At 44.1% G+C, this 27,408-nt stretch overlaps 2 protein-coding genes across 6 annotated transcripts; both read right to left on the bottom strand.

Moving 5' to 3' along the window:
• Positions 1–556: 556 nt before the first annotated feature.
• si:ch211-152p11.4 (regulator of G-protein signaling 1) lies at positions 557–11,103 on the bottom strand. Its single transcript, XM_015955789.3, has 6 exons — positions 10,921–11,103; positions 7,845–8,336; positions 6,463–6,512; positions 6,167–6,300; positions 1,856–2,022; positions 557–1,475 (listed from the first exon to the last, which is right to left on the bottom strand). The coding sequence occupies exons 2-6, from the start codon at positions 8,292–8,294 to the stop codon at positions 1,305–1,307; spliced, it is 972 nt and encodes a 323-aa protein (XP_015811275.1). The 5' UTR covers positions 8,295–8,336; positions 10,921–11,103; the 3' UTR covers positions 557–1,304.
• A 4,357-nt stretch (positions 11,104–15,460) lies between these two features.
• On the bottom strand, positions 15,461–26,597 carry c11h6orf136 (chromosome 11 C6orf136 homolog). 5 transcript variants are annotated; one of them, XM_015955784.3, is made up of 8 exons: positions 26,457–26,597; positions 26,261–26,278; positions 24,752–24,963; positions 23,546–24,175; positions 21,430–21,518; positions 21,148–21,348; positions 15,820–15,889; positions 15,461–15,683 (listed from the first exon to the last, which is right to left on the bottom strand). In XM_015955784.3, the coding sequence occupies exons 3-8, from the start codon at positions 24,848–24,850 to the stop codon at positions 15,546–15,548; spliced, it is 1,227 nt and encodes a 408-aa protein (XP_015811270.1). In that variant the 5' UTR covers positions 24,851–24,963; positions 26,261–26,278; positions 26,457–26,597; the 3' UTR covers positions 15,461–15,545. The 5 variants fall into 5 exon arrangements, with proteins under 5 accessions (XP_015811270.1, XP_015811274.1, XP_015811269.1 ...); XM_015955788.3 differs by having other exon boundaries at positions 24,752–24,893; XM_015955783.3 differs by having other exon boundaries at positions 26,261–26,321; positions 26,457–26,592.
• Positions 26,598–27,408: the final 811 nt, after the last annotated feature.

The following is a 27,408-nucleotide window of genomic DNA, read 5'->3' as shown; positions in this document are numbered from 1 at the left end:
GTGTAATCACATATGTACACAATACATTTAAACTGCAAAATAGTCTACATAAATTCGGAAAATGAAATTGTCAAAATTACCATGCAGCAATGGATTGGATCAATGCAGACTTTGGCAAAGTGCGGATCAAGGGTGCAAAAGGGGTCCACACTTGAGAATCGGGACACCCCAAGCACTTGCACCCGTGGATGGGAGTGCGCATTATGGGCGCAAGTGTGGAATTGCAAGTATTGTGATTAGACCATTAACTCACTGGTGGTGAAGTTTCATTATAGGTACAGATGCCCTGGGGCACATTGACCACCACCAGCAGGCAGAGAAAATGAAATGTGTTGCTCTAAGACAATGACTGAGATTGAGCAGGGGGTTTAACTGGCAACCCACCATGGCAACAGGACAACCACCCAACTCCTGAGCCTCTGTTGTCCCATAAAGTCTGTTTTGCTAATTGAAGACACAAAATAATCAAAGATGGGAAAAGCATTTGTAGATGCAGATTTGACTAAATGGTATTTCATACAACACCCCCTTCAGAAACAAATGTAAACCTAAGGAGTTGAGTAAAAATGAAAACAGTTTTATTTAGTTTCAGACATTGAATTACAAACAGAATAACAGAAACTGACCTACACAGAAAAATCTCAGTAGTAGAAAAATACAAACAATAAATCATCTGATAAAAACAGGAAGCTAAATTAAAACCAGCACCAGGAACTAACTGGTCTGTGACCCACAGTCATAAATCCTGCAGATCAAATAAGAAGCAATGAGCCTTTTGGACCAGAAAGGGTGTTTGTTTTGATTTCAGGAAGATGTTGACAGTCAGGTTGTACAAAACAGTGATGCTGATCATGGTTTTTATAGATCCACACAGAAATATAAGAATATTATTAACAACGGTACACATTTGTTACCAAACTAACAAGACCCAATTCACCTGAAGGCCCAGACTATTCAGAACATTTACATTTTCATTCATGTGGGAATGAAAGCCTGTCTGTTAGGAATCACACAGCTCAGCATTAACCAGACCAAGACCAGCGGCCAGGCCCTCTCCTCAATAAACCGGACTATCGTGGGTCCTGACTGAAGGTTTCCATCTGACTCACTTCACCTTAGGACTAAAAGTTTCTATTTCCATTCAGCAGTTGACTCTTAATGTGTTCCAAAGACCCAAATATTTGTTCCATGTGCAGCAGTTCTGTGGCTCGACACGTTTAACTTGATTATTTACAGTGTTATTATAGAGAACCAGTCGGTCCTGCACAGTGCTTGGCTCGTCCGTCCCTCTGGGTCTGTGACCTCTACTCAGCCTCCTGCAACAGAGTCTGGTAGATGTTGGACTGGAGAAAGCGAGGGTAACAATCTGTGTCCAGCAGGGAAAAGATCCGTTTCTGAGCAGGAAGCAGCGAGGTGTGATTGGGGGCCTGCAGTAGCTGGAGGGTCTGGTCTCTGGTTTTACTGTCCAAGTTCACCTGCAGCACAAAAGACAGGGTAGACCAAGTTTTGAGTTGATATGGGGAGCAGGAGAAAAAAAAACAGGCAGAGCCCCGACCCAGCCCAAAGGACCACTGAGCTGGACTATAGAAAAACGCAGCTACAAAAAACAACATCTTCAAGATGAAGGAGGAAGTTCTGTGATTAGAACCTTAGTAAATCCAACACTTCACCATCAGGAACACTACTCCTATAGTCAGACACGGTGGTGGCAGCATCATGCGTTGTTCAAGCTTCAACTTATTGTTTATCAAGCATTAAAACTCTAACTGAATTAAAACCCTAATGTGGAGCCAACCCCTGCAGATACAGCATTCCTCCTCGGTCTATGGCGTAACGAGTGATCAAGCTGTGATACCTCACGTGGAGCTCCTGGTTGGATGTACATCGTGCTGATATCTTTGGCCCTCCTGTGCAGGCTGAAGTTGTTGGAGGAGTGTTTGTACTCTTCACAGGCCAAGTAGAACTGCAAGTTCTCCTCACTAAACTCGGAGCGCAGAAAAGCTCCAAACACTGTAACACCAGCTGGGAGAAAGACGAGGAACATTAGTAGGACATGACACCTAGATCTGACACAACAGTGGCAGCAGCTTCAAAGGTAAACCACCAGGAAGTTACAAGAGACCTATCAGACATGTTCAGAACATCAGTTGCAGAGTGACACTCTAAATCAACACAGACACCTGTCAGTGTCAGGTCCAAAGACCAGGGGCATAGGTGGTTTACGGTCCTCAGGTTGGAGCACAGGCTGGTTGATGCCCAGGCCTGAGTCGAGAGGTAAGAGTGGGTTCCTGTTAAACTATTTCAGAGAGTTAAGGAGATAAAAAGTTCTGGCCCTGATGGTATTGGGGGTCACGTCCTTAAGAACTGTGCTTTCAGCTGGCGGATATTTTCAGTTTCATTTTTTATGTCTCTCCAGCTCAGCAGGGTTGCCTCACTCTGGAAAGATTTTGTTATTGTTCCAGTACCTAAATTGGCATCTCCTAAAACACTTAAAGGGACGGTGTGTATTTTCCCTGGCAAAAGGGGGCAGTTCATACCTAAATCATTGCAAGCTAGCGGTATTTTTGTGTTTGAGTAAAACCTTACCAACAGATGGCCGTAAGGGTAAAAAATTAATGGTTCAAAACTACACATTGTCACTTTAATGGGTTTAGACCGGTTCAGTACAACTTGGACCCTTTGCAATTTGCCCATGGGTCAGGCAGAGGTACTGAGGATGCAGTACGCACATTGCAGGTCTTTTGCACACCTTTTTTGCCATTGATTTTTCACCTGCTTTTATTCGCATTCGACCGCATATTTTAGCAGAACGCCTGAGGGACTACCACAGCATTGACTTTTCGGAGGCCCCATGGTGTGAGTTTAAGGTGTTTAGTCAGACACTCTTATCTCTTCTACTGGGTCACCCCAGGCCTGTGTTCACTCCTCATTTATTTCCTATAAACAAATGAATGCTGCAGCAAGCAAGAAAATTGTAGTATTGTAAAGTTTGCAGATGACTGTTATTGTTTACTTAGTTAGTAGCAATGACCCCAATCACAGACCTGTGGAGGAAGACTTTACTGACTGGTGTCTTCCTGTCTGAACATCAACCCTAACAAAACTAAAGAAATGGTCGTTGATTTTAGGAAAAATTCTCTCTCCTTGTTTTCACAGTGAAGAAGAAGAAGAAGAAACTATCTTTTCTATAGCGCTTCTCAAGATAAAAATCATGAGGCGCTTCACAAAAACAAAGAATTTAAAATGTAAAAAATAATTTAGAAAATGATTATAAATATGTTTAGAATAAGCAAAAATAGACAGTTGTGATTAAAAATGTAAAGAAAGAGAGAGAAAATTAATAGGAGAGAGGGAAAGAGGGAAATCAGTAGATCATGAAGGTGGAATAGGTGGGGAGAGCAGAATAAAGAGAGAGTGGTGAAGAAGGTCACACAAAAGCCAGCTTGAACAGGTGAGACTTCAGCTGCTTTTTGAATGAGACCACTGAGTCCACTGATCTCAGGCTCAGGGGGAGAGAGGTCCAGAGTCTGGTTTTTGGTCTTTAGCCTGGTGCTGCACAATCAGTAGGCTTTAGTCACTGGACCTCAGAGACCTGCTGGGGGTGTAGGGACTGAGAACATCAACAATGTATGATGGTGCTTGTCCATGTAAGGCCTTATAGACCAGAACCAGGATCTTGAAATGAACCGTGAAGTTGACTGGCAGCCAGTAAAGTTGGAGGAGAAGCGGGGTGATGTGAGTGTGTTTGGAGGACTTGGTCAGAAGCCGAGCACAGGCATTCTGAACCACCTGTAGACGGTACAAGGAGGTAGTCTGCAGTAATCCAAGCGTGAGGAGATGAAGGTGTGGAGAACTGTCTCAAGTGCAGAGCAGAACAGAATGGGACTCAGCTTAGCAATGTTCCTGAGATGGAAGAAGGAAGAGCGAACAAGAGAACTGACATGAGAATCCAGGGTGAGAGCTGGGTCAAAGGTCACACCAAGGTCCTGACAGGGGTTGGTGTGAAAAACAAGCTGACCAAGAGAGTCTCTGACTTTGGGAACCAGCTTGTCTGGGGCACAGATGAGGATCTCAGTCTTATCTTCATTCAGCTGTAGAAAGCTCCCAGCCATCCAGGTTTTGATAGAGTCTAAGCAGGTGTGTAACAGCTGCAGCTTAGACATCTCATGGGGCTTAAAGGAGATGTACAGTTGAATGTCATCTGCATAAAGATGGTAGGAGATTCCTTTGAAGGAGCTCAGGATGTGCTGAAGAGGAAGCAGATAGAGGAAGAGCAGAGGCCCCAGCACAGAACCTTGTGGGACACCATGGGTAAGAGAGGTGGTGGAGGACCTAAACTTTGAGATGGCCACAGAAAAGGAGCGCTCAGAGAGATAAGAGGAGAACCACTCCAGAGCAGTTCCTAATAGGCCTACCCAGTCTCTCAGCCTCTCCAGTAGCAGGTGATGGTCAACAGTGTCAAAGGTTGCAGTCAGGTCCAGCAGGACCAGAACAGAACAGTCCCCTGCCTCACTGTGGGGCTTAAAGGAGATGTACAGTTGAATGTCATCTGCATAAAGATGGTAGGAGATTCCTTTGAAGGAGCTCAGGATGTGCTGAAGAGGAAGCAGATAGAGCAGGAAGAGTAGAGGCCCCAGCACAGAACCCTGTGGGACACCATGGGCGTCAGAAGGTCATTAGAGACCCTAAGAAAAGCTGTTTCAGTAGAATGAGCTCTACGAAAACCTGACTGGAAGGGATCATAGATGTTATGTTCATCAAGAGCAGCTGTGAGTTGTTAAGGCACAACCTTTTCCAAGATCTTGGATATGAACAGAAGTTTAGAGATGGGTCTGAAGCTGCTATGGAAAGAGGCATCAAGACTCGGTTTTTTAAGAAGCAGGTGGATTACAGCATTCTTAAAGTAAGCAGGGACCTTACCAGAGACCAGAGAAGCATTAATTATAGAGAGCACGCTGGGACCGATGGACTGAAAAGCACCTTTAAACAAAGATGAGGGTAAGATGGGGAGGGAGCATGCAGAGGTCTTCATAGAGTTAACTAGTTTGGTTAACTCAGGCAAAGAAACAGGAGCAAAGCTATCTAGGATGACGGGCACTTGAACTTGCTCTTTAAGGAAAACAAGCAATGGCTACGCCTACCCATCCTCTTATTGGCTGCATTAAGCTGGGGAGTTCAGACACCCATGAGTGACTTGGAGGAGAGCCGCTGCTCCTCTATGTCCAGAGTGGAAGCCTCCCTAAGTGTCTACAGATGGTGGTGGTGGGGAAGAGAGGGGTGTTCCTATGCTAGTTATAATTACGGCTCAATAAGGGACATTTTCAAATGGCTTGCTCTGATTCCTGGAATCAATAGTCAGGGGCGCCTCCAGAAAATTTGGATAGGGGTGGCCAGACGAGGCCAAAGAAAATTTTGGGGTGGCACACCAAATTGGTCCTTGTGGTAACTCTGGGAGAGTTTAGCCTGTGGCCATGTATTGCATTGCTGATTATACACAAAATGAGTAAATAAAAAATTCTAAACAAATAAAACGATCAATGTCTCCTTCAGTTTGTTCACAACTACATATATTGTTCTTGTTGCAGCCTGGTTTTCTGTATCTTTACTTTTATTTTGGATGAGAATAAAAGTGTTAGCATAGAAATCTAGACCAGTCGGAACAGTAGCAGACGGGTCCATCGTTGTAGCCTCAGCAGGTCTACCACTGGCCTGAGCAGTTTTGTGACTCACCAATCTCAGCACTTTGTTTGTTGGTTAACCCTAGAGCTGGGATGGAGAAAAAAACTACAAAGATGGCAACAGGAACAGCACATGTCTGAAATGGCTTATGCATCAGCTTTGAACTATTTAAACTTGAGCTTTTCTTTGACACATGAGCAGATAAAGGTCATTTACTCTGAAAAAGGATGTATTTGTTTCTTTATTTGTGGAAGACAGACTGCCCCGTTGACTGTGTCATGTTGTGTGTTGCTCTGAATGGTCCTACTGTACGACTGCGTGTGGAGACAGTTTGAAGAACAACCGAGGATTCTGCCTCACCACCATAGACTGTACATACCACCACTGAGTTGTTTCAATGACTCGTGGTCAGGCCATATATTTATATGTATAGAATAACTTGTCAGGTAACTAAAGAGTGGTAACTCCAGAAGGGAGAAGAGCCTACTTGGACTGGCTAACAGGGCGTTCAGAGACACCGTCCACTTCTCCAGCTCATCTCGGCTGATCTTCCCCTTCTTATTGTGGCCCGCCGGACTCCACTGGTGCAAGAAGAGCAGACGAGATCTTTTCTCTGTAGGACTACACACAGACGGGCGGCTCTCAACACACAAACCAAAGGAAGCATTCAACAGTGATCAAAGCTGAACACTCTGTTTCACAATATCATTGAGTTTGTTTGCTTCATTTGGAGGTTTGGAGACTAAACTCGGTACAAGCAGGACAGGACATGGGGGATCTTACCTCTCTTTGCTTTCTGGATTAGACAGGTTGGGGTTTGATGATGGTGGACTCTGAAACAGAGATAATTGTTGCTGAAGCCTTGATCAGGGTTAGAAGATGTCAACAACAGGTGGTCTTCACTAACAGAGGTATAAAGTTCTCAGGTGGAACACAACAGCTTGGGCTGATCTACACAATACAATACATAAAGAGTTGGCCCAACCAGTTGGGCTCACTCAGGCTGGGTTCAGATTGAAACTGAGAACTCTAAAGCCGCTCCTAAATCAATAGATCATAAAACAATATAGAAACAGCCCTAATCTAAAAGTGGATTGCAACAATCCATAAATTTTCCAACCCACATAAAGATCATATTTTGGATCTAGTCTGCTGTTCTGGTGTTGTAAATCTCACCTCCTGCCTCACACCTCATTTACACCAAGTATGGAAAGGACGTGGTCCAGTTTCCGTACGGCTTCTGGGCGGACTGCCCTTTACACTAACCGGGGATCGTGGAGAGAACATCTTCAGAAATCTGTTCCCGTTAGAGATGCAAAGCTCGGGGGTTTACGTGAGTATGCGTTAGAAATTTGAAATAATTCGTTAAAAGATGTAGTGATTTATCATACACTGTGAAATTAAATCCCTGTCAATAATAATAAATCGACTTTTATCCTCATCTGCTGGTTTGGACTTTTTCAACCTGTAAAACCAAGATCACACAGCAGGGGATTGTCAGGCTGTGCAGCAACATTGCTGACCCAGGTGATGTTCAAAAGGTCAGACAGACTCAGCTCAACCCTACAACTCATCTCATCACCCCATCCTGCAACAATTCCACTGCCTTCATCACTTTCAAGGCTCCAACTTACATTTTTGATCTCATTCACATCAGTTCTCCTGTCTACTTCATTCTCCTTCAACTCTTTACCTCTCAGCTCTCCCCGACCTGACCCTCGTCACTATGGGGAGTAGAGCATTGAGCTGCTCTGCTCCCCACCTCTGGAATCCACCCTACCTCTGCACCACTGATTCTTCCCCACTTTTCAAATCAAGACTCAAAACATACCTACACTCAACAAAAACGCAACACTTTTGTTTCTGCTCCAATTTTTCATGAGATGGACTTAAAGATCTAAAATTCATTCCAGATACACAATATTACCATTTCTCTCAAACATTATTCATTAATCAATCTAAATGTGTGACAGTGAGCACTTCTGCTTTGCTGAGATAATCCATCCCACCTCACAGGTGTGCCACATCAAGATGCTGATCTGACATCATGAGTAGTGCACAGGTGTACCTTATACTGCCCACAATAAATTGTGTATACTAAAAGTTATCAGGCTGGTGTCTGTTAATTATTGGAGCTGCTCAGACTAAATAATTATCAAACTCACCTGTCCAAAGAGGCTCTTGAGGTGCAGTTTAGCAGCTGAAAGTTTGGCTTTGTGCAGGTTTCTGTAGGCTGATGAAGATGAGGAAGGCTTTTGGCCTCGTTCCAGACTCTCTGTTCCATTCTGGGCATCCGGACCCAGCTTACTGTCGCTGTATGCCCTGCAGTTCTCGTTGATTGTGCTCACTGCAAGGTGGTTGTTGTCCAGTTTCCCCAGATCATTCAGGTTTTCTGCACTTATACTAATCTTTCTGATAAACTGATTTCTTCTGGTTCTACTGGAAGCTGCTTGTGGCTCCTGGATTATAGGAATCACACCACTCACCCCTTTATCTACTTGTGTGTAACTTCCAGACTTCAGGCTGTTGCCATGATCTGGGTTTTGCAGCTGTGCTTTCTTCCACGGTGTGCAATCCAAATCCAAAAGGGAGCTCTCAGAACTAAATCTACGCATGGTGGTAAAGGAGAGTAATGACAAACAGATGGACAGGAACAGCTGCAACAGAAGTGGAAAAACAGGTCAAAGATCAGAGATGTTCCAAAAGTGAAGAATATAGCCTTAACATCTGCATTCCTAATTATTCTGAGAATATTCTTGCAAAGCATCAATGGAGTGTTCCAGTAGGACTCTCCTCTCCAGCACCCAGGCAGACCTAGGAAGTGTGACCCCCTGTAGCTGTAATACAAGCGATGATCTTCAGGAAGCTGTGAAATGTGATGCAGAAACCGTTCCTCTGATCTGAAAGAGTGGATCTCTCCCTTTCAGTTAGGAATGGATGTCTGAGGGGTTCAAGTATCTTGGTGTTGAGTTCATGAGTGAAAACAAGATGGAGCAAAACACTGTCGACTGTGCTCCGATCCGTCATGATAAAGAGGAAGCTGACCTGAAAAGGCTAGCTCTGGACCTACTGGTCCGTCTACATTCAAGCATCAGCTAAGATTCGAAAATCTAGACTATATGACAAAAAATAAAAAGATCCTTGATCCAAGCAGCTAGAATGATTTTCCTCAGTAGGGTGACTGGCTTCAGCCTGGGAGATCGAAGGAGCAGCTTCCCCTAAGCCACTGCTCCTCCTCATCAGCTGGAGTGATCTGAGGTGCTTTTGATTAGGAAACCACCCGATTGCCTCCCTCTGGGGGCATTGGGAGGAGACCCTGGGAAAGACCCAGGCCTGTCTGGAACAGTTAACTATCCTCTGTAGTCTGAAAAGAAATCAGGGTCTTTCAGAAGGAGCTTAAGAGCGTCACTGGGAGATAGAGGTCTAAGCTGCCGCCCTGGAGTGGTAACACATCCCCATCTTTCAAAAGGTGTAAGATGGATGGATGGAAGGCTGCTGATTAATGAACCAATCATGCACGTTTTTGGTACCAAGCTTATGCTTCTGCCTGAGCCTTTTTGGGCCGTCTTTAAAGGAGACATATTAAGCATAAGTCACCTTTTACATCTTTTGTGCTGCTGTATGGTTCCCTACTGCCTCTATAAACACGCCAAACCTGGAATAAATAAATAAACTCTGAAATGTCCCCTAGAAAATTTATGAGGACAAAAAATGTCTTTCTAAAAATGTCTGAATGTTGAATAAAAAAGAAAACATTGTCCAATAAATCACAAATTTATTAGCACGTGTTTCTCATGACAACTTGGAAGAGAGAGTTTATTCACCTTAAAGGCCAAGTTGACAGAGAAACATTTTTTACTAGTTCTTTTTGGGAGAGACAGTGGCAGAGAGTTAAGTGCCTGTCCTTTAACTGGAGGGTTGCAGGAATGTGGGATTACATCCCCACACTGGCACTGGCCAATGCAAATCTCACGTGAACAGGAAGTTTTAAGGTTTTTGTGGTGCAAATAACAGTTAATATTTAAATTGGTTCATAACTGTTTATTAACTGTTAAAGTAAGACTGCAGCTAAAGCTTTTATTTTGAAAGGGCTGATTGAAAGTCATTGGATGTAGGGGGCAATATTAAAATGATTTATTAATATTGACATCCATTATTACATACGAGTAGCACTAGAGATAGTCAATAATTAAAAAGTAATTTATAGCTAAAGATAATTCATTAATGATTAATAAATAAGGAACAGGTTTACTGTAACATACTGTTTGTTTTTTGTAGCTCATAATGCAAGGAAAAGATTCGGAACAGTAAGTTCAAGAGACCATATTTTAACTGTGGATCCTACTTATGGCTGCTTTTTATCAGATTATGCTTTTATCAGAAAACACAAGAGTGTTAAAGCCTATTATGACATTTATTCAGCAGTTACTCCAAAAGCACCATTTGTGATCAGAAATGATGTTGTTTAATATTTAATTAATGAGAAAAACTCCATTACTGAACTCTACCAGATTATGTTAAAGGCTAATTTAAGGAAACCAGTAGCCTAAGTCACTCTTTTCCAAGGAAACATCTTCAAAATAATGGATTCAATGCATTTTCTTCCACTAAACATAATTTAATACAAATCCTTCTTTAACTCAGTGGCATCAGATGCTGTCCTTTAATGCAATCCACACACACACACACACACACACACACACACACACACACACACACACACACACACACACACACACACACACCACTTTCATCCTCCCGGCTACATCTTTTCACAACAGATTTAAAGAGCAGCCGTGTTTACAGTTTAAGGAAGTGCCAAGTGTCATCGTCCGTATTAATAATTTACTTTAAGAACGGAGATTTCTCTTTTTCTAACTTTGTATTTTGATTATCTGCTCAGCTCCGTCATACGAGTTCAACTGGTTTTATAGTTATGAACGAAGTCTTGTTTTATTTTGTGTCTGCATGGCTTTTAAATAAAGACTTGATTCCAATAAAAATAACTTTACTAATCAGCATCTGCAAATCTAAATGTGTGGACAACTTTAGAATAAGTATTCACAACGACCCGCTGAGTTTTTGGACCCGGACTCTCTCAGGTTAAGTCCGGGGTAAAGCTCCGGTTCCGAGAGTCCAGTTTCAGCAGCTCCAGCTCAGCCCAACCGTCTGGTGGTTTAATCAGGCTTTGGTTGTAAACCCGCCCTGCCGCTGCTGACATAAGAACCGGATGCTGTTTACCTGTATGGGCCAGGATCAGGAGGTTCTACCCATCACAGACCACCCGCTTCCTGCTGAAGTCGCGGATCAGAAGAAGTCCAAAACCTCAAAGCTGGAGACTAGAGGTCAGCTGAACGCTCCGTCCTGGTTCCGGTCGTTCTGACGTAGACAATCTGAACAACATCAGAAGTTTCCGTGACTCAGAACGAGCTCCTCCTCGCGCACTCAACCGCCACACCTTCAGCCTGCTTCAACTTGTCGTCTCACACACACACACGCACGTGCACGGCTTCCGCCACTTCAGCTCTCCGCTGGACAAGGGGCGTACCGAGAAGGATAAGGCGGGGCCTCAGCTCCATAAGACCCGCTGTGGTTCCCAATCTAGGGACCTTGTCCCCCCAAGGGTGTCCCCACAACCCTGTCAGTGCTGAGGTTGGCAGGTTAGTAAGAGTATTTGTAAAAATTACAATTTAACCCCTAAGAACTCAAACCCTTTAAAACTGAAAACAGATTGGTATAAATGGGACCTACTTCAAAAGTAAAAAAATAACAAAGTAAAATAATTTTTGATATATGTTTGGATATAATGTCACTTGGTGTTGTCAAACTTGATTATGACTCAAAAAGCAATTTTGCAGATGTTTGAAATAGGCTGTGACACCAGCATCACCATGGGTTCTTAAGGGTTAAACTCCCCAAAGCACATCCAATATTATAATCAAAGCTCTATATAGTTACAACTCCACTTGTGTGCAAAGAGTTTGTAATGATTCATTTTTATGTGTGTGGGTAAGAGATTGAGTTGGGGGGGACAAGCTGGGTGGTCCTCATGATAAAAGTTGGGAAGCACTGGTCTACCGCAGCTCGTTGTTGTAGCCTTGAACTTTAGAGGCTCGAATGTGAGTTTGGTCATGTAGCGGAGGCCGAGATGTTGTAGTTTGGCTCCAGCTGTCTTCACCAAGTAACATTACAACATTTAAGTCATGTTAGCAACCCCTAGTGGTCAAAGTCATTACAGCATTCATTGATTTTCAGTACAATACCACATGCTGCTTTCCAGAATAGACAAAGGTGTCTTAAAACTAAATACAAATACTTTGTTTCCTTACTTAAGTAAACAATTGGGTATCCAGTGGCTCTTAGTCCAATATGAGAATTCAAAGTAACTGTTGGAAAACAAAAAAACATTATTCTGCTTCTCCCAATAAGCAACTTTACAGATCGATGTGGAGGAGCAGCAGATCTACTCCGAGCCCCTCCCAGATGGCTAAGGGTCTCACCTCATCTCTAAGGGGGAGCCCAGACACTCCACGGAGAAAACTCAATTTGGCCGCTTGTACCTGCAATCTCATTCTATCAGTCACTACCCAAAGCTACCAAAACTCCTTAAATGAGATTTGCAAACAGAATGGAACATTCATTCCATTACACTAGGAAGCAAAGCTCTGGCTTCACTTGCTTTTCAGCAGCTCCAAGCTGAGAACTCATGACTTATGCAAAAAGAGGGGTTTGTGCAGAGGGGGCAGAGACTTTCAGAGGGCGGATTGATGGATGGATTATGGTCCGATTATTAAGAACTGATTGGATGAGTTTTTCCAACATTATGTTTCAGAGGTGATAAAATTATTATACATATATGGAAAACCACCCTTGAGGCCAGTTGCAAAAGTCTCCATCAAATGTGGCATATACCAACTCCCTGTCCCCACTGTTGTTCTGCATTGGTTTGAATCCTCTCAGCCAAATAATCAACAAGACTGGCTATGGACACTGACTCAAGAATGGTAAATGGTAAATGGCCTGTATTTGATATAGCGCCTTCTAGAGTCCTGGAACCCCCCCAAGGCGCTTTACAACACAATCAGTCATTCACCCATTCACAAACACATTCACACGCTGGTGGGGATGAGCTACAATGTAGCCACAGCTGCCCTGGGGCGCACTGACAGAGGCGAGGCTGCCGAGCACTGGCGCCACCAGTCCCTCCGACCACCACCAACAGGCAACGTGGGTTAAGTGTCTTGCCCAAGGACACAACGACAGCGACAGACTGAGCGGGGCTCGAACCTGCAACCTTCCGATTACGGGGCGAGCACTTAACTCCTGTGCCACCGTCGCCCCAACAGAATGGAACTACAATCAGCCACCTCCTCTACATGGATGACATAAAGCTGTACACCAAGAGCGAGCAAGACATCGACTCACTGATCCACACCATCGGGATCTACAGCACTGACATTGGATTGTCATTCGGACTTGAAGTGTGGTCGGGTGGTGACAAAGAAAGGGAAGGTAATCAACTCAGAAGGGGTCTCACTCCCAGAAGGAACAATAGCAGGCATTGAGGATAGCTACAAGTACCTTGGTATCCCACAAGCAAATGGCAACCTTGATGAAGCCGCAAGGAAAGGAGTCACAGCCAATGGCAAAAACAAGATCTGCGCAATAAACAGCTGCACCTTCCTGCATGAATAAGCTGGTCAAAGGAAGAAATACAGACCAGATTTTAAGACACGGAAGCTCCTAACCATGCATTGAGTGCAGGAAGGGGCATTCCAAATCCAGGAACAGGTCCTGAACACCAGAGCAACAGAGGCCAAGATCTACCACACCAGACAAGACCCAAGGTGTAGGCTGTGTAGAGGCCCCTGAGACAATCCAACACATAACTGGAGGGTGTAAGATGCTTGCAGGGAAAGCATACATGGAATGCCACAACCAAGTGGCTGGCATCGTGTACAGGAAAATCTGTGCAGAGTATGGACTGGAAGCCCCAAGGTCAAAGTGGGTAACACCCCCTAAGGTGGTAGAGAACGAGAGCCAAGCTCCTGTGGGACTTCCAGATCCAGACCAATAAAATGGTGAGGGTGAACCAACCAGACATTGTGGTGGTGGACAGACAACAGAGGGTAGCCGTTGTGGCTGATGTGGCAATACCAAGTGGTGCAACATCAGGAAAGAGGAACACGAGAAACTAGAGAAGTACCAGGGCCTCAAAGAAGAACTTGAGAATGCCTGTAGAGTGAAGACATCGGTGGTGCCCGTGGTCATCGGGGCAGTAACCCCCAAACTGGAGGAGTGACTAAAGTAGATCCCAGGAAAAACATCAGATGTCTCAGTCCAGAAAAGTGCAGTTCTAGGAATTTCAAGTAAAATGGCAAAAAGTAAATAAAAATACTCCAGAAAAACATCACATTGTGCCTTTAATCTTTGTCCTTAATGGCATTATTTTTACTTACATCACTTTTATACTTTAAGTAGTTTTGAGACCAGTGCTTTTTTACTTTAATTCAAGTAAAAAGTCCAAATTGATACTTTTAAACCCTACTTCTGAGTATTGACCCAAAACTTTGGTTTATACTCATGGAACAAAATTTCGTTAATATAACCATGCAAAACAACTAACTTATATAACCTTCCTTTTTTATTAGTACTTGTGTAATGATGTCAATACTCAGTTTAAACATTTCAAATGTCAGTGTATTTTCTTAACTTCCTCTTGAGTCTTTTTATATTTTAACTACGATCAAGACACAACTAAACAAGCACATGAACTACAGCAAGTGTCCATCATCACTCAACCTGACTGGCAGGCCACTGCGTGTGTAACATGATTACCCACAGTTGCAGGAGTAACATTGTTAATCTGGAGTCTCAGTAGGACATTGTTCTTCAGAGCCAGACTGTTTATGAATGGGAGTGTCTCTGAACAAATGGGAGAATGTTCTTGATGTCTCCTGTTCCTCCTGAGCGTCATTCCAACCAGGGTTTTACGGTGTAGGAGCGTGTTTCCGCCCTCTGATGGATGACAGATGAAGGCTCCCATCCATGCTGTTTGTCCATTTTTGTATTGTCTGGAAGTGACAAGGTGCGTTACACAACCAAGATGGTGGCAGTGGGAAATGCCCACTGGGCTTTAATGTGGCTCTTCAGAAACCTACGGGTGGCATCACGGAGGGATGGTCCATCTTACAGTAATTGGACAGGAAGCACTGATTGGCTGCATGTGAACCACGTCATTTTATTGACTGATCAGTTCATTGTTAAACTGTAGTTACAGCTTGTCACCCGTTAAGTAATGGGCTGCATTGAAAAGTGGTTTTGAATAAAGTGATCTTATTCATATTACAGGTTAGCATTCATTTCATGCGCATCATAGATTTGCTGTGTGGAGAGAATGTGTAGCTTAATGGTAACACTGGTTAGATGAACAAAAACATCTGATTCCATTTGTCTGGCCTTGTTAAATTTTTTATCAACTTACCTGAATTGCAATCCCTCAAAATAACCGATGGCCTTCAGACTTTTCAGTCACAAATGGTCACAGACAGAAAATGTTCAGTTCAAGCTACCCCAAGGCTCGAGGTGCTGGTCTAGAGTGGGGGCTGTGGGGGAGGATGGGTTTGGACCTTTGGTTCTAATATGATGGCCGCTGGACTGAGTAAGTGGACCCGTGGTTCTGATCTAGATGACTTTTACATTGAATTTCGAGACTGTTAAGAACTGCAGAAATTAAAATCCAAACTCCAAACAGAGGCCTGACCCAATCTCAGAACAGAAACACAGTTTAACCATTAACTTTAATCCGAACATAACTGGGTCTGAAACAGACCAAAATCCCCGGGCTGCTTGCCATGGCTTCAGTTTCAGTTCCGACGACGAGAGAAGAGGAGATAAGGAAGCAGGTTCAGGGCAGGTCGGTGCTCCTGAACTCCCAGAGCCACCAGAGCCCCCGTTAGGAGGGACGGGAATCTGGGGAGGACAGGAGGCTGAGCTGGCATCACCTGGAATAAAGAAAAGGATGGGTTAGTTAGTCCACATGCTCATCAGGTCAGCCCATTCACATCTACCATTTAGTACATAAACATGAGGCCGGATTGCTCTGCTGGACAAAACCAACAGAACCTGAGTCCTGTTTACCTTTTCCACCTTATGACAGTGGATGAGTCCATCAGGTCCAATGTAGAATGTAGAGAAGGCATCAAAGGACCTGCAAGAGGACACGGTCTGGATGAGACATTAAACTTATACATGGTCATTATCAGATCCATAACCAGCCAGGAACAGAACCCAGATAAAACCCGCTGCCGACACCCAGAACCACATCATTAGCTTAAATGCTTGCAGAGGATTTGACAAAAATCTTCAATCTTTTCATTTGACAGACCCCGAATCCCTTCCTGCTTACCATCTGCTACTATAACACCACTCCTCAAAAACAGGATCCCAACAACTACAGACCAGTTAGAACAGAGCTACAGTACAGGCCAAAAGTTTGGACACACCTTCACATTCAATGTGTTTTCTTTGTTTTCATGACCATTTATTTTTGTAGATTCTCACTGGAGGCATCAAAATTATGAGTGAACACACATGGAATTATGTACTTGACCAAAAAAGGTGAAATAACTGAAAACATGTTTTATATTCTATTTTCTTTTTTTTTTTTTTTTAAAAAAAGCCACCCTTTGCTCTGATTACTGCCTTGTACACTCTTGGCATTCTCTCGATTCAAGAGGTAGTCACCTGAAATGGTTTTCCAACAGTCTTGACGGAGTTCCCAGAGATGTTTAGCACTTGTCGGCCCCTTTGTAAATGATCATGGTCATGAAAATAAAGGAAACACATTGAATGAGAAGATGTGTCCAAACTTTTGGCTTGTAGTTTATGTGAGAATAATGTCCAATGACTTCACTTCGGCTTTTAATGCAACTATACCTGACATTCTAGCTGCTACGCTGACACAGTTGAGCCTTACACAGAATATCTGCTCTTGGATCAAAGACTTTCTGAAAAACTGGTCCCTGCCAGTAAACATTGGCCCTTAACACCTCATCTACCATCACTATGAGCACAGGCACTCCCCAAGGCTGTGTACTGAGTCTGCTACTAGTGTTCATATGAATGCGCTCTTTGCATCAATTCAACGCCATGAATAAGTTTGCTGACAACACAACTGTGGTTGGACTTGTCTCAGATGATGATGAATCGGCTTATGGAGGTGAAGTAACGACACTTACAGTTTGGTGCTTCGAAACCTCTACCTCTTTAACAGGCTGTTAACTGTTTACAGTGCCGGGAGCCAATGCAGGACTAGTAGTTAACTTTTTTTGTTTCCCAACCGCCAATAAAGAGTACAAGAAGAAGAAGAAGAAAGGCAGGCTGCAGCAGGGTTGTTTAGAACTGTTGTAATTCTGCTTTCAACCAGCTGGAGGAAGAAGGAGGAAACTGTGTTACTTAAAGGTGTGGTTTACTCATTTATTCAATACATTTGCAGTGTTCTCTAGAAGAAGGAGAAGAAAGACAATATCATTTCTATAGCGCCTCTCAAGATGAAAATCACAAGGCGCTTCACAAAAACAAAAAATGTAAAAATATTTAAAAAAATTAGAAAATTGTTAAAAATATATTTAAAATGAGCAAAAAAATAGACAATTGTGATTAAAAAATGTTAAGAAAGAGAGAGAGTGAATAGGAAAGAGGGAAATCAGTGGATCCTGAGGAAGGTGGAATAGGTGGGGAGAGCAGAATAAAGAGAGAGTGGTGAAGAAGGTCACACAAGAGCCAGCTTGAACAAGTGAGTCTTCAGCTGCTTTTTGAAGGAGACCACTGAGTCCACTGATCTCAGGCTCAGGGGGAGAGATTTCCAGAGTCTGGGGGCCACAGCAGCAAATGATCTGTCACCTTTGGTCTTTAGCCTGGTGTGCTGCACAACCAGTAGGCTTTGATCACTGGACCTCAGGAACCTGCCGGGGGTGTAGGGACTAAGAAGATCACCGATGTAAGATGGTGCTTGTCCATGTAAGGCCCTATAGACCAGAACCAGGATCTTGACATGAACCCTGAAGTTGACTGGCAGCCAGTGAAGCTGGAGGAGAAGCGGGGTGATGTGGGTGTGTTTGGAGGACTTGGTCAGAAGCCGAGCACAGGCGTTCTGAACCACCTGTAGACGGTTCAGGGAGGTTCTGCTCAGACACGTGAAAAGAGAGTTACAGTAGTCTAAGCATGAGGAGATGAAGGTGTGGAGAACTGTCTCAAGTTCAGAGCAGGACAGAATGGGACTCAGCTTAGCAATGTTCCTGAGATGGAAGAAGGAAGAGCGAACAAGAGAACTGACATGAGAATCCAGGGTGAAAGCTGGGTCAAAGGTCACACCAAGATTCCTGACAGATGGTTTGGTGTGAGAAGCAAGCTGACCAAGAGAGTCTTTGACTTTGGGAACCAGCTTGTCTGGGGAACAGATGAGGATCTCAATCTTATCTTCATTCAGCTGAAGAAAGCTCCCAGCCATCCAGGTTTTTATAGAGTCTAAGCAGGTGTGTAACAGCTGCAGCTTAGACATCTCATGGGGCTTAAAGGAGATGTACAGTTGGATGTCATCTGCATAAAGATGGTAGGAGATTCCTTTGAAGGAGCTCAGGATGTGCTGAAGAGGAAGCAGATAGAGGAAGAGCAGAGGCCCCAGCACAGAACCTTGTGGGACACCATGGGTAAGAGAGGTGGTGGAGGACCTAAACTTGGAGACGGCCACAGAAAAGGAGCGCTCAGAAAGATAAGAGGAGAACCACTCCAGAGCAGATCCTGATAGGCCTACCCAGTCTCTCAGCCTCTCCAGTAGCAGGTGATGGTCAACAGTGCCAAAGGCTGCAGTCAGGTCCAGCAGGACCAGAACAGAACAGTCTCCTGCATCACTGTGAGTCAGAAGGTCATTAGAGACCCTAAGAAGAGCTGTTTCAGTAGAATGAGCTCTACGAAAACCTGACTGGAAGCTATCATAGATGTTATGTTCATCAAGAGCAGCTGTGAGCTGTTTAGCCACAACCTTTTCCAAGATCTTGGAGATGAACAGAAGTTTAGAGATGGGTCTGAAGCTGCTATGGAGAGAGGCGTCAAGACTCGTTTTTTTAAGAAGCGGGTGGATTACAGCGTTCTTAAAGTAAGCAGGGACCTTACCAGAGACCAGAGAAGCATTAATTATAGAGAGCACGCTGGGACCGATGGACTGAAAAGCACTTTTAAACAAAGAGTGTAAATCAGCACCTTATGAGTCATTTACAACAAAAAAAGTATTCCAAAATGTATTAATGATATGCACACAACTTGCTTCTGATTGGCTAACAACTTGTTCAGCCACGCTATCCCGAAGAAAACACTCTCCGCTCTCTCTCCTTGCTGCTAATTTTTTCTTAAAAAACCTTGATGCGGGCAGGCGCGAGCCAAGACGGGCGAGGCCATGAATGCAAATTCACTGATATGTGAGGACTTTCAAATCCTAGCATTTCACCGTCTCTTTTTATCAGAAGCTGAAGAAGCGCAAAGTCACTGCTTTCCAAAGCTGACCTTTTCGCATTTGTTCTGTGGAGATTGGGCTATTGCAGTTCACTGTAATAAGGGCTAAATTAAGCATTACACTCAAAGCTGCTAATAGAGCACAACTCTGCAGCCAGGTTTATTGCTGGGGTTAAAAAGTTCAAACATAAATGATAAATGACCCGTACTTGTACAGCGCCATTCAGAGTCAGAGGACTCCAAAGCACTTTACCCCACAGTGTACAGCGTACATGCAACTCCGACACTTTCTTTGCTATGATGGTTCCCAGTACACGTTTATTAAAGATGCAATGGCAAATCTGCAGAACTAGCTAGCTTTGAAAAGCAAACACGGTCACGGAACTCTCACCCCTCCTGTTGGCCATCATCCCTAGGCCACATCCAACTGATGTGGGAATGCACGTTGCCAAAGTAAACGAGATAGTGCTAAACACCAGTCGCCGCTTTCTAGGTCCAAATGTCATTTGTTGTCCTCGACTTCAAATGGTGTTTTCTTTTTGGGACTCTGGTAGTTTGTCCTAAAGTTGAAGTGGTAGCAGCCGGCTGTTTCTCCTTCTCTGATATTATTGACTTATGAACTTCTCACACCAGTGGTGTTCTGTTTATAAATTTGTGTAATGAGTGGAGAACCCAGGGAAGTGTGGCAGTTGGTTGAGAGACAACCAGAAGGTCTAATAATTGATTTTGGTCCAAAACGTGTCAATGGTGGAGGTTTTTAGACTAATGCAATCAAATGGTCTCCACAATAAATTTATAGCTATACTGTGTTAGAATGTTGTTAAGAGGCTGGAAAAAATTGTGTTTTAGGCTAATCTGGTTTCCAAATTTGCCATTGCAGCTTTAAGTGCAAAACAGTGAATTCCTAGTGAATCACTGTTTCACTATGCACAAGCACGGGATGAGTGGAGGATCAAGGTGAATGCAGAAGTGCAGCGGTTCAGTGAGACAGACAACAAACATTTGCATTCGACCCGAGTCGTGTTATTGGTGGATATTTCTAGACAAATGAGAGAGAACTACTTTATTCATTTTTTGTTAGTTTCATCTCTACAGTATATGTCTAGCTATATTATGTTAGAACGTTGTTAAGAGCCACTAAAAAATGTCTTCAGCTAGCTTGTTTTATAGAATTGCCATTGTAGCTTTAAATGTCTAGAAGGTACCGGACCAACCTGTTTATCACCATTTATCATGGTTGCACTGAGACTGGATTCAGTTCCCTCTTGACCAGGGGTGCCCAATCCTGGTCCTGGAGCGCCAGTATCCAGCAGGTTTTGTGATTTCTCTACTCTAACACAGTTGATTCAGAGGTTGAATCACCTGTGCAGCACTTCGCTCTACAGGAGCCTATTAATCACCTGCTGATTGAATTCAGGTGTGTAGAAGAAGGGTTAAAACTAAAACCTGCTGAATATCGGCCCTCCAGGACCAGGATTGGACACCCCTGCTCTTGACAAAAGGCAGATTTCCCCTTTGCAAAGTTAAAAATCATGTCTGATGATGTATTTTCTTAATCACTGTCTGTACTGAAAGGTTACCTTATTTTTTTTAGTACTTCTCTTTTCATCCATTTTTATTATTGCCTTGACTTTAGTATTTCTAATCAGTTTATTAATGGTGTCCAACTCTTTGGACTTTCTTCACTGGTTGTATATATCGTTATTATTTGTATTCTTATTAATTTTTTAATAAATCTGCATACATTTCTAATATTTTGATTTTTTTCTGTCAGTATGGGGTGCTGTGTGTACATTAATGAGGAAAAAATAATTTAATTATTTTTAGCCAATGGCTGCAGTATAGTGACGAATTGACAGGGGTCTGAATACTTCACATACCCACTGTAGGTGCTTTGTAAATACATTTAATTATTAATAATTATTCAAAGTCAACAAGCCCCACCCATTGGAGCATTACCTGTACAGGTGAGATCTTTCTTTGCGGTAGAAGCGCAGCAGTAGGGAGTGAAAGGGGAGACCTTTGATCCTCCAGCGAGCTTTAATGGACCCGTCCTCCATGTGCTTGGTAAGCTTCAGAACATCCAGCCGGGCGTCAGCATAGTAACACAAACACAAGAAGCGCCACGAGGACAGCATGACCTGGTACACCAAACGACCTCTGCACCAACAGGAACCGTTAAAATGGTTAGATCTGTTCACCGGAGCAGCACAGAGCAGCACGCTAAACATGCACGTTCACCTGGTCCTGGTGTTTAGGAGACCATTGATGAACTCCACATTGTTGGAATACATTGTGTAGTCATGGCTTGTCCTGAAAAAATTTGGGAGCTGCAACACAAAACAGAACCTTCAGAGATCCTGTGGTCCAATCAGAGAACAGAATCTTCAGCTGTGCTGCTGCAAAGTGTCCACTAGAGGGTGTTGTTCCTAGGAAATGTGTGGATGAAAATGTCTTAAGAGGTCAGAATGGTCAGACTAGTTCTAGATGAAGAAAGGTCTGCAGAATAGCGTCTGAAGCACAACAGCTGCTCCAGATGGACTCCAGCAGCAGAAGACCACACCAGGTGTCACTTCTGTCAGCTGAGAACACGAAACTACCGCGGCTGTAGTTCACACAGAAAGTCAGTTCCCTCTCTTTTGTTGAAGAGACATAGACCACCACCCCATTCTGCAGATCCAAAGGTACTCTTCACAACCTCCGTACAATGTTTAACAGGCGTGTCTACCAAGACCTCCATGGAACATCCAGGCCCTTTAAGAACCCAGAGCAACTCTCATCCAGCCCCAGACACCTGAACCTGTAGAGATGTCGAACCAATTCTACAACCTCATCTTCAGTAATCTGGCAGTCTGAACCCCCTCCTGGAGTTTCTGCCTCTGCAATCATCCTTTCTGTAGAACGCTTGGCCCACCGATGCATGTTATGGGCCATTCCCATCTGTACCGGGTCGGCCCGGGCCGGGTAGCCCCAGTCGGCCCCAGCCTGGCCCGGTTGATTCCACACATCCTTGTCTAAAGCCCATGTGGGCTGATTCTACCCACCAATCAGAGGCTTGCTCTAATGGAAGGTGTGAATTTGCTGTCAGCAGTGGGTGTGTTGGCCCTGGTCGGCCTGAAGCAGACCCCCTCGAGAAGAGGGCTGAGAATGAGCCTTGGTTGGCCCGGAAAAATACCAGGCCACCCAGATATGTAAACAACCTACGCTACCCGGCCCGGGCCGACCCGGTACAGATGGGAATGGCCCATTACCTGCTCCCAGAGACCCAAAAGCCAGAAAAGCTCTTAAGGACTCCATTTTCAGCCTGACAGCTCAGCTGATCTCAGATCACAGTAGATCACGAAGGCGAAGCAAAGAGCTAAACCTGGCTACCTGGCGGAACTAAAAGAGGCTATTAAATCACAGGCTGTTGTTGTTGACCTGGCTTTGTTGCTACTGATTTTGTAAGTAGTAATACCTTTTTTGTCCAACAGTGTGGATGTTTTTACTTAATGACATTTACTGTCAGTTGGCTCATGTTAGCGTTAGCTCGTTAGCGCTAGCTACAGCAGGCTGCAGCAGGGTTGGTTGTGACAGTCATGATTCCACTTCCAACCAGTAGGGGGAAGAAGCTGGAAACAGTTTAGTTTTGCTTTAACTTAGAAAAATGTTACACCTGGCACTGCAGACTGGTTCCAGCATGTTTCCTGCATGTTTTAAGCCATGAAAACAGCCAATTTGTTTCATTAAGTGATGAATCACTCCTGTAGACACTAATGAAGGTGGAGGAAGCATTTCAGCAGGTAGATTAAGGTGTTAAAAAGACGAGCGCACAGAAAGGAGAAGTTTCATTTCCGGTTTAACCACAGAGAATCATTAACGGACACTAGGGGGTGCTAAAAGCAAGCAAAACAGCCAAGTGTGCCTTTAACAAAGCCTGACAAAAACAACTGAAGGAATTTATTGAATTGAACCATTTGAATATTCGTTTTAGCCCTAGAAATGTGTGTATTTTACACATGTGGATCAGATGATAGATGACCTGGACTTAAAAGCGATGAGCTGCATCATTGCCACGGCTGCCCTGGAGCACAGTGACATAAGCCACCGGTCCCTCTAACTGTCACCGGTCCCCTAACCACCAGCACAAGGCAAGGAGGATAAAGTGTCCTGCCCAAGGACACAGACTGAGCAGGGTGTGAACCTTCAACCCTTTGGTCACGGGGCGGGATCTTAACTCCTCTGCCACAACTGCTAGTTTGTTGGTAAAAGTTTGTTGAAGAAAAATAAAAAACTGAACGCCCTAAAAACTACAGACCAGCAATCTGCTATAACCCCTTTTCAGGTCCTTCTGGGCTCACACCTGGTCCGGCCTTACCTCTACCCTCAGTCGTTCATACATCAGGGCCAAGTTCTCCTCTAGTTCATGTTCCCCTTCGCGGAGCTTCTCTTCAGCTTTGCCTGAGTACAGCCGAAGTTCTGCAGTCCTGTTGGCATCACCTGCCTGGCTGGATTTTGCCACCCTGTGGAGCTTCGTGTGTGAGCCTGAACAGTGGAGAAGCCGAGAGCCGTACAGCACAGGAGCAGGACTACGCTCGGCTTCCAACAGGTTTCTGAGGTGCCCACGTTGTGTCTGGAGCTCATCCACCACGATGTCTTCTTCCACCGTGATGTCATCCTCCCTGCTGCCATCCACAATGGCCACTGGGAAAGAAAACTCCAGCTGAGTTCCAAGAGTGTGCATGTCTCCTGGCTTAATGACCACAGGGAGCTCCAGCAGAGAGAGGACATTGTTGGATTCGCCCGAAGGCACCAGCACACACACACTCAGAGCCCCCTCCCAGTCCTCCTTGTAGCATGGTTTTCTCTGTTGGCTGCTGGCATGATGCAGTGGATGGGATAGCAGGGGCTGCGGGGTGGTCCGGTACCTCAGGCTGTTAGGAGGAGCCAAGGTCCAGGGAGCACTACTCAGTGGACGGATTCGACAGCTCCATGTCCCGTTCACCACCTGGAAGGAGCAGCAGTGGGACATTTGTTTCACACTTGAAACAAATTTGAGATATTATAGAGTCCAAGATCTTACCCGTGCGTTTTACTGAATGTGTATGCAGTGCATAACGTAATAGATGCACTTAACCTGCAAGCCCCCTCCTCACCTGGACAGTTTCAGATGCAAAACAGCAGCGAAAGCGTTCCACGTAGCTGGTCACGCAATGATCAAAGAATTGCATGATCACACGTGATTTCGCCAGTTTTCACAATAACAAGCAAGGGGGAACATGGCAGCATTTTTCCAAAAAGCTCTGTGGTTTCTTTTCTGTTTTGTTTACCTCGGATACGGAGGTTTCACGTGAAGTGAGGTCTTTTTTTAACTAGTAAAGGAGGAACATCTGCATGAAACTTTTACTTTCAGTTTTATGACAGCCAGGACTTTACAACATTCAGGCAGTCCAGTAATGGCAAGACAGAAGAGCCAGAGAATTCCTCACAGAATCCTCGAGACCCTGTAGTCTTGTTTAGTGACTTTCTTGCTCTCCTGTACTCTGCTACTGAGCTCTACAGGTGATATGTGCCAGCTGATTACCTGACTGAGAATCCAGCTTCGTTTGAGGATGGGCTGTCTTCCGCTGTGGCTGCACACAAAACCCACCCAGAATGCTACGCCTCCTCTCCTCACAGCCATTCACCACACAGATCTGCACCACCCGTCACTGACTGACCATCCCCTAAAGACCACGGAACGGCAAAGGTCAGTCCCTCTTCACACCTGTCCAGAAGTCCAGTAGCCAAACACACCTGTGGGAAGAGAGAGTGGAACCAATGAGTAGGAGCTCTCAGTGTCCATTCAATTTTACACCATTTGGTCTGGGTGTGAATCAGATCTAATTCAGGTCTAATTATGTGTCGACTATTTTTTGCACCAAGAAATAAAGAGCTGATCATTAAACGCAGACCAGACCTGATTTGTCTGGCATCACTTTATCATCTCCCTGTCAGATCAGATACGTTCACCTGAGAGAGCTCCCTTTCTGTGAAAAATATAAATAAATAAAGGAAAACGGCTAACGTATAAAACAGTAATTTACTACATGTAACAGTTGCACTTATTGGGGAATTAGTTGAGATAATGTGGGTGTTAATTAGTATTTCTTTTTTGGACTCTAAAATAATGATTAAATGCATCAGTCCTGCCAAATGTAGCATTTTTTTTTACTTTGATAGTAAAAATTTGAATAGCTGCTGACAGATTTTTATATTAAAACTGATCCACCTTAATAAAACTGACACTTTGTGTGCTGCATCATTTAGCAAACCTTTACTTACACGGTTGTGTAAAATATCTGTGTGCACTTGGATTTGACTGTATGCTCTGGATGTTGATTGTGGGGAAGAACATTTTTAAACAACTGAACTGATTTGAAACAAAGGGCCTTGTTGCTTTTCCAGCTCATTCTGTAATGATCAGAAACAGAGGTGTTCTCTGTTAGCCGAGCTGTGTCCACATGTCCTGAGATACAGAAACACCTAAAGGTGGCTGCTTTTTTAATATTTGTGATTTATTCTGATTTATTTGTAAACGGTATTGTTTGATAACTGGTGGTTCATTTGGGCATGCCACTTCCATCTTTTAAACAATTTTAATAAAATCTCAGGTTTAAGAATTAGACTCTTCTTCTAAATCATGATGTTGCTGATGAAGGGATGAAGAGAAGACTCATTCTGCTGGATCCTTTATGTCAGGTCAAGATCAGAACCTACCAGATTAGTTTTTATGGGTTAAATTACAATCTGGGCCAGGTCTGAACTGGGCAGGACCACTTTTTGTGCAGTTCTGGTTTGGGGTCTAAATCTGACAGGAGAAATCTGACCTCTGACCCTTCAGTATTTAGACATAACTGCGTTTTAAGCCTTAGGCACAAACGAAAGAACCGGGTAGAGATCCTAGAGGCTATGATAAACAGTACAAGTGTAATTGTTTAATCGTAGAAAAAGAAAAGCGACGTACTAAACCCGTTTAATAAATTATAACGTTTATGGACAGGATTTCTAGGTGCACAGGTATAAACACATAAGATCTTTAAACGGTTATCACCTGCAGCTCGGTTGGGTTCTGGAAGAGCCAGAAACAGCAGCAGGTTATTCCAGTTTATGATCTGGAACGAACAGAACCCAACATCAACCCGCTGGGAGACAGCAAAGGTGATACTCAATGACGGCTGCTAGCTCCTAGCAAGAGCTAGCAAACAACCAGTAGGGTGTTGAAAACTCCACTTCCGGAATACGTTCACCTTCAAAATTCTGCTGAATATCAGGTCCAGAATCCGGGTCCCGGCTATGAGGATAGCAGGTCCAGGTAGCCCAATGACTCCAGTTAACAACAACCGTCACTGGTAAAACGTGTGTCCTTGCCGAACCGAACACGCCTCACGTAGCAGGACTTCGTTCGTGCGTGTGACGACGTGACGACGCATTCCTTTGTAGGGGGCGGGCACCATATGTCTGTGGCGGGCTAAAGTCTCAAAACGCACCTCAGGGCGTGAATATGTAGCCTAGTAAATTCGACCAAATTCTATATATTCACATATATAGGTTGGCTTGCCAAGTACACCTGGCTGCAGCACGCAGAAAGGGGCGGTGTCGGGCCACTTGTCGGACCCATACCATATTTGGAAATTTCTACGCTTACGTTCCGGAACTGAAGGGAGCGCTGTCGGGTCAGTTGTCAGACTAGGTTACTTTGCTGTTGTTACTCTGTTCTATGATCAAATTAAGCAAAATAAATATAATTTATTACATGACAAGGTCTGAATTTATATCTCAAAATGAAAAGGTTTCTTTCATGGCCACTCCAAACATTATTTTGTATTATTTATGGTAGGCCAGGGGGAGTGGGCAAACATTTCAGAGGGACCGGACTGATAGTAAAGTTTTTGAGTTAAATTGCGGGAAAATTGTGGGTGTTTAAACACCCACATCCCCCATGGGTACATCGCTCATGGGATGCTGGACCAGTATAACAGCACCAAAACACAACATGTGCTAGTCTATGTTGTTTTTTTCTCAGCAGGGAACCTAAAATAAATTGTCTAGTTTTTGCAAAATTTTAACTATTCACCATGCATCCAACTATTCACCATGTAGGAGCCTCTACATATATACAGTCGGGAGACAGGTCATAGGGGCTGCAGCCTAAACCGAGAGGCCCAAACTCTTCCCAGCCAGTTGGGCTAGCTCTTCCAG

The sequence above is a fragment of the Nothobranchius furzeri genome, chromosome 11 (assembly GCF_043380555.1).
Source record: "Nothobranchius furzeri strain GRZ-AD chromosome 11, NfurGRZ-RIMD1, whole genome shotgun sequence".
In the NCBI taxonomy this organism is placed as follows: Eukaryota; Metazoa; Chordata; class Actinopteri; order Cyprinodontiformes; family Nothobranchiidae; genus Nothobranchius; species Nothobranchius furzeri.
This window is presented reverse-complemented; position numbering and strand designations above follow the sequence as displayed.

Bases quoted from the DNA above. Each gene is read 5' to 3' on its own strand.
- c11h6orf136 (XM_015955784.3), bottom strand. From the start codon at position 24,850: ATGGCTGTGAGGAGAGGAGGCGTAGCATTCTGGGTGGGTTTTGTGTGC. The intron at 21,519-23,545 runs GTAAGGCCGGAC...TTTGTGTTGCAG, and splicing joins ATGAACGACTGAGGGTAGAG to CTCCCAAATTTTTTCAGGAC. The intron at 15,890-21,147 runs GTAATGCTCCAA...GTCCTCTTGCAG, and splicing joins GAAAGATCTCACCTGTACAG to GTCCTTTGATGCCTTCTCTA.
- si:ch211-152p11.4 (XM_015955789.3), bottom strand. From the start codon at position 8,294: ATGCGTAGATTTAGTTCTGAGAGCTCCCTTTTGGATTTGGATTGCACA. The intron at 6,513-7,844 runs GTGAGTTTGATA...TCTCTGTTTCAG, and splicing joins TCAAGAGCCTCTTTGGACAG to AGTCCACCATCATCAAACCC. The intron at 6,301-6,462 runs GTAAGATCCCCC...GTCTGTGTGTAG, and splicing joins AATCCAGAAAGCAAAGAGAG to TCCTACAGAGAAAAGATCTC.